The sequence below is a fragment of the Lepisosteus oculatus genome, chromosome 15 (genome assembly GCF_040954835.1).
Source record: "Lepisosteus oculatus isolate fLepOcu1 chromosome 15, fLepOcu1.hap2, whole genome shotgun sequence".
NCBI classification, from domain to species: Eukaryota; Metazoa; Chordata; class Actinopteri; order Semionotiformes; family Lepisosteidae; genus Lepisosteus; species Lepisosteus oculatus.
In genome coordinates, this window is record NC_090710.1 from 2,165,856 (window position 1) to 2,171,855 (window position 6,000).

The window sequence follows — 6,000 nt, forward strand, 5'->3', positions numbered from 1 at the left end:
CATCTTAACCTGCTATTATTTTCCAAAAGTAACTGCAAAACATTAACAGGGAATGAAAGAAAGAAAAATAAATAAATGTGACTAAAAGAAAAGTATTAACACTCTTCATTTAACATTTACCACACAGACACACAGCAGTGTAATATTAAATTAATGTAAATTTTTTTAAATTTTTATTTTATATAGTCTCTTTCATGTGAAGAGATATCGGAGTTTTACAGTGGAGGTAACAAATCAATTGTATATACAGTGCCTTGCAAGGTATTCAGATCTCTCCACTGTTTTTACATTTTGTTGCTGTAAATCATCCAGTTCTGACACTCTGAATCAGTACTTAATATTTTCTATACACACAACCTACTGTGCAGATTCAAAGTAAAAAACAGAGAAATAACTAAATAAATAATACAAAAGTAAAAAGAAAATATCATAGAAGTATACACAGAAGTATTCAAGCCATTGCTATGGCAAAACAAGTAGGGGATAAAGTCACTGAAAAGCACAGTCAGGAGAAGGGTACAAAAAATACTGACATCTCCTCTGGAGAGGGGGGGCCACCTAAAGCCTACAACAATTTTAAAAGTGTTACCGAGGTCAATAGTTGACATAATGTGTATCAGTTAACAATATCCTGGTCTCACCACTATGCTGAGCTGTATGGCAGAGCAGAAAACTTAATCTTCTGACTTGAATCCTCTTGGAAAGACTTGAAAACTGTTGTCTATAAGCAACCCCCAAGCAACTAGATGGTGCTTGAGGATCAAAGAAAAAAATTGTGTCTGTACTTGATGCCAAAGGTGCTTCCACCGAATACCGAGTTCATGGGTCTGAATATTTATGCAATTCAATATACAGTAGGAACCATAGGAAGGGAATGGGAACAGCATTTTCTGTTAAGTTAGGAAAAGCTAGCCTTTAAAAACTGATTTTTAAGTGAATTTTTGTAGACCAAAATATTGAGACTTGAACAGTCTCGGGTTAAACATTTTAGTTTTTCACATTTCCACAGAACATCCAATCACACTGTGTATGGTGTCACATCACAGGTACACACAGCAAGACAGAACTTAAAGAGCATAACAGCTCAGCAAATCTCTCAGATAAGAAGAACCATAAATGAGTAATGTCTTCTATATATGGTTCCCAGCTTCATATTTTTACTGTATGGAACTGGAAGCCAGTGCAGGGTGGCTAGAACAGGAGTGATATACGTGCAGAGCTTGGATGTAATTTACGTTTGAACAGCTGAGTTATGAGCATACTGAAGTTTGTTGATAGTGCACTAAGAAATACTGGGAAGCAGCGCATTACAGTTATTACAGACAATATTACACATATGAAAGAGGGACTCCTTTGCAATATTTACTTAAATAAGTCTCAAATGGTAAACCCCAATTTGACACAAGCAGTTCATAACATGACATAGCCTACTTAAAAACTGAAGTCATATAGTTATAGAGATGCTGAGGTGAACATTTCAATTAATGGCATTGCAGACATCCAGTACTTGGTACATGTTTCATTAACTACCGTTAGTGTTATAAGAAGCAAAAGGATACCCTTTTCTCATTGGCAGAGTAAGAAAAGGTTAGAAATGTTAGAGTTAATATTTTGATTAGGATTAGTCAACCTTATGAGGATTTTTATGTAAAGGCTTCAACTCAATGCTGAAAAGATTATAGTGTTACAGAACAGTACATTGGTACCCTACAGTGAGAAAATTATATCTTATATGCAGATATTAACACTCTTATCAAATGCAAACAAAGGCATTCTTTCAACTGAATACTTACTGTTTTGCAAACTAAATCAGTGTTATAAAAGCAGTGAGCTGCTAAAACTGTTTTCAGATCATTTGATTTGATAATTATAACCATAAAAATCTGTCAGTTTGGAATGAAGCTTGATTCACTGGGACTTAAAACTGCAAATCCACAAAGTTATTCAACTTGATTCACCTGCCAGCTGTTTTATTATTGAAACATGGCCGAGAGGCAGCTCTAGTCACTGGGGCCCAGAACTGTGTGGTACACATTTCATTGTTCCTTTAACATAATTGATCCTACAAGGTTTCTCTTACCTATGGCTATTTTTATCATATACTGTAATAGGTGATGCAAACATTAAATATCAACATATGAACACATTAGCAGATGCAAAACTAAAAGAGGAGGGGTTTGTGTAGACCTCAATGGATGTCAGCAGGTGGGGCACGATACATTAATTCCTGTGGACAACACACCGATCGATGGGGAAGCCCAGGTGTGATGATCTGGAGGAGCGTCACCTCTAGGGATCTGTAACCCTGACCCAGGACAGCCGGTGTGTTTGCAGGCTTTCCAAGTCTCTTCAAACACCATCATCAGAAGAGCTAAGAAGAGTTGATAAACTGGTCTCATTAAGCCAATAATGAACTGATTTCATTTGTTAACTGCTGAGCCGGTAGGAAAATCTACAGACACGCCGGCTCTCCAGGACCAGGACTGTCCAGTCCATGTCTAGCTGTTTTAGAACTCCACCTGACCGCATAATGTGACTTTGATCACTTCCTGTCCTTCTTACCAGACTCATCCTGAAATGACAACTTTACAACAGGACAGCATGTCCTTGTGCCGCTTTTTTTCTTCTTGAGACATAAGAATGTTACAGTGATTCCATGTTTGCCCATCTTATGGCATCTCTCGGCAGACTAGAGCTTCATTGGATATCTGTGGGATGACAGAGATCATCTCAGAGATCAGAAAACGGACATATGCCTGTCCAGTGTCTAAAAGAGAACTAATCAAAGAATCCCACAAGACAAGACAGCATTTGTAAGTTGAAATTAAGCATCTGCAAACGATAAAACTTGTAGCGCCTCCACCTGTTAGCTAGTAGTGTTCACTAAAATTGAAGAGTATGCGCTACAAAACGTTCTGATAACTTTGTGGATTTGTAGCTGTGAGGTTTTTTTATATTCTGTATTTTTGCTTTCCTGTTTAGAACCTCCTTTCCCATCCTTTAGCAGAATAAAATAAAAGCAAGGGGTATATACAGTTTTGTCATTAAATATTCACACAGTGGTGATGCTGACCCTTAATAACATAGACTGTAAAATACATAACATGCTGTTGAACTCAAAAGTACAGTAATAATAGATTAATCTTCTTTAAATAGAATTAGAAGTGTGTCCTGAGTTTCGATTGCACATTCATCCACTTCTCTCACTTTACTCTGGCTGGAAGGAGGCAATGTTGAACACTCTTCTCTTCATTAAAACACAACGGATCGCATAAAACGCGGGTTTTATGGGAAGGACGTCACATAGAAAAAATAAGAATGGTTACAAACATGAGGACGATACTCAGTCCATTTAGCTAATTTAGTCGTTACAATAAAAGTGATCCAAGGGTTTCATCCAGCTGCATCTTTGAGTTTAGACAGTATTGTTCCATACCACCGCAAACCTCTGTGTAAAGCTGTGCCTCCTGGCCTCAATTTGAAAAAAACTTCTCCCTGGCATCTCCACTTAATTCTTATACGTATTTAAGTGTTATATTGATCAGTCGTTTAGATTTTCGTTGTACCCCACATTTACCGAAAGTCTCGCTACAGCATTTTATAGCATTGAAATTCGTTAATTAATGCATGCACTGTCAGAAAGGAAGTATTGATTAGGTATCGGTTATAGTGCCCAATAAACAACAAAACAATAGGTTGTGATTAGGTTTGATTATTAAGAAAGTTACGCTACCTTCATACCACAAGAATAGCACCGCTTACAGAATTATGTCACAATAATGTTAAAGACTGTCATTTGTAACGCTTCGAATAATGCTTAAAAACTGCTGCAGTCGAGGTGTTGTTAAGTATATCACCTGCTGAGGTAAGCTTACATATATTTGTATTAGTTTGGCGAAGCTTTCAAAGCTTATTCTTTAAAGGGCATTCTATGCACAGTTTCACGTTTTAATGACATTTTCTTAACTCGTTCCGACCAGAGATCACTGCCGGGGAGTATTTCGATAAGGAAACTGGCACGCGTCGAAGGGATCGGAGCCTAAATACATTTCACTTTGATACACAATACCTAATATCTTGACTAATTATTGTTCAATAGTAGCCTGACCTCACAATTGTACAAGTATTTTTAATCAGTTATTTTAGTTGTTGGCTATTAAACATTACATGTCTTCAACAGGTTTTTCAATTAATCGTTAGCCTAAGTGTAGAAAGACACTATCGACCAAGATAACTAACCAAGCTTTACTGATACAACATGACCTTACCCAATTGGACTGGGCCTAATAAACACACACAAATTGATTAATATAATGGCCAATTTTGTACAGATGGCCTTAGTTAAAACCATTCAATGGTCACTCAGAATAAACAGAAGGAAACACACGAAAAACAATTTTGGCCCTCTGTCATCAGTTAATCTGTAAACGCGATTTTAAAATAAAGTCGCTCTATAGAACATTTTAAACGAAGAAGTAGAATAGCTACAGTAGGCTACTCACAGGCATGTCAATGCAGTAAAGCGTCACTTCTTCTTCGAGCGTAAAACAGCAATCTACTTCCCATTCCTATTTTCTGAATTCTAACTGTGTAGATTTCATTTATATAGTAAAATACTGCGAGACAAATGATCAGTCCCAGGTTCTTCCCACGGTTCGCAAACGCCGATGATTTGCCTTGCCCCTTTCTGATGTTCCAGGTTTCGCTGTAGTGCTTGAATTGCATACAATTGTTCGTCCACGCCAGCAGAGATTGAAACATGACACTGAACAACGCAATACTCCTAGGGGCACCCTAACAACACCTCGACGTTTTAAATATTATCATTAAAATGCCTGGAGTCGGAATTGTCTGACGAAGTAGGAACTAGTAGTTACTGAAATTTAAACGGACGGCTCTACCAGTCCAATCAGAAGTGCGTGTAGGTGGAGACAGCGAAAGGGCTGCAGTTGGTTTCGGCGTTTATGTAACGAGACTGGACAGGGAGGCTAAAGACATTTAACCCTTTCTACTAAACCTTTCCTCTACTCTATGTGGCTAGATTTCATGTACCGTAGGACATGGAAAAGTTCCAAAAGCACATGAAACCTCAAGGATTATAAATACACTAGTAGTACTACATAACTGTATGTCAATTCCGACTCCAGGCATTTTAATAACTGTATACACAATTTTCTTTTAACTTTTTACGGCACTTCTCACTGACTGTACTTACTGTATTGTATTGTGTATTATTGTATCATTGCGTTACACTGTGCTGTGTTGACTTTGCCAGGCTGCTGTTGCACTGCAATTTCCCTCACGGGATTAATAAAGTATCTATAACTCAGGCTGCGCAATGTGTTCTATATGCGGCTGGTAAACATAAACCTCGGTAATAGAAACATTCGTTGTTTTCGGGTTATTGCTGTAGTGAGATAAAGTGAAATGTGTGCGATTATCAATTTCTGCATCTGAATTGATAGTTAGCTATCTTCAGTGATGATTTCAGTTTATGCTTTTATTATTTTATTTTATTAGGCAGTAATATACAGTACAGTAGCTTTGCTGCATTCTCCACAGATAAGACGGATTTTTTTATGTGGTCATTCAACCTGCTTCAATTGCTGGAAGAGGAGAGCCTGTACTCTTATCTGAAACAGTGCCTAAACATTTATGAGCAAACGGTCTATAATAATTAACAACTCCACATCGTAGTGATTTCTCTAATTGTTGTCCTCTTTGAGAACAGAAAGCAAACTCTTCCGTCCTCTTTGTACATTTAATTTATATTATAGACTTAACATATTTAGATTTAATTAAAGGATTTAATGGACGATACGCTGAGACATAATGTTCCCTCTGGCGAAGCTGACCGGTGAAAGCCAAATACATTATTTTTTAAACCCTGCAACATGTAACAATAGAAAACAACATTAACTAGAATGTCTGTTCCACACCACAACACAAAATAATTATATACCCACTGGGATGTTGCACTACAACAGCCCTATATAAATA

At 37.3% G+C, this 6,000-nt stretch overlaps 1 protein-coding gene across 6 annotated transcripts in view; it reads right to left on the reverse strand.

The window, feature by feature from the left end:
* Positions 1-4,920, reverse strand: part of nr1i2 (nuclear receptor subfamily 1, group I, member 2) — a 69,669-nt gene extending 64,749 nt beyond the window's left edge. For 2 of the 6 annotated variants that reach the window (XM_069178832.1, XM_069178828.1), the window contains exon 1: positions 4,503-4,920. Coding sequence is in view for 1 of the 6 variants with exons in the window: in XM_069178827.1 (XP_069034928.1) it covers positions 2,563-2,668 (106 nt within the window). In the remaining 5 variants the exon portion in view is untranslated. Of the gene's footprint in view, positions 1-2,242; positions 2,372-2,562; positions 2,709-4,502 lie in introns of those variants that run through there. The other 4 variants (XM_069178831.1, XM_069178827.1, XM_069178829.1 and 1 more) reach the window with 4 other exon arrangements.
* Positions 4,921-6,000: the final 1,080 nt, after the last annotated feature.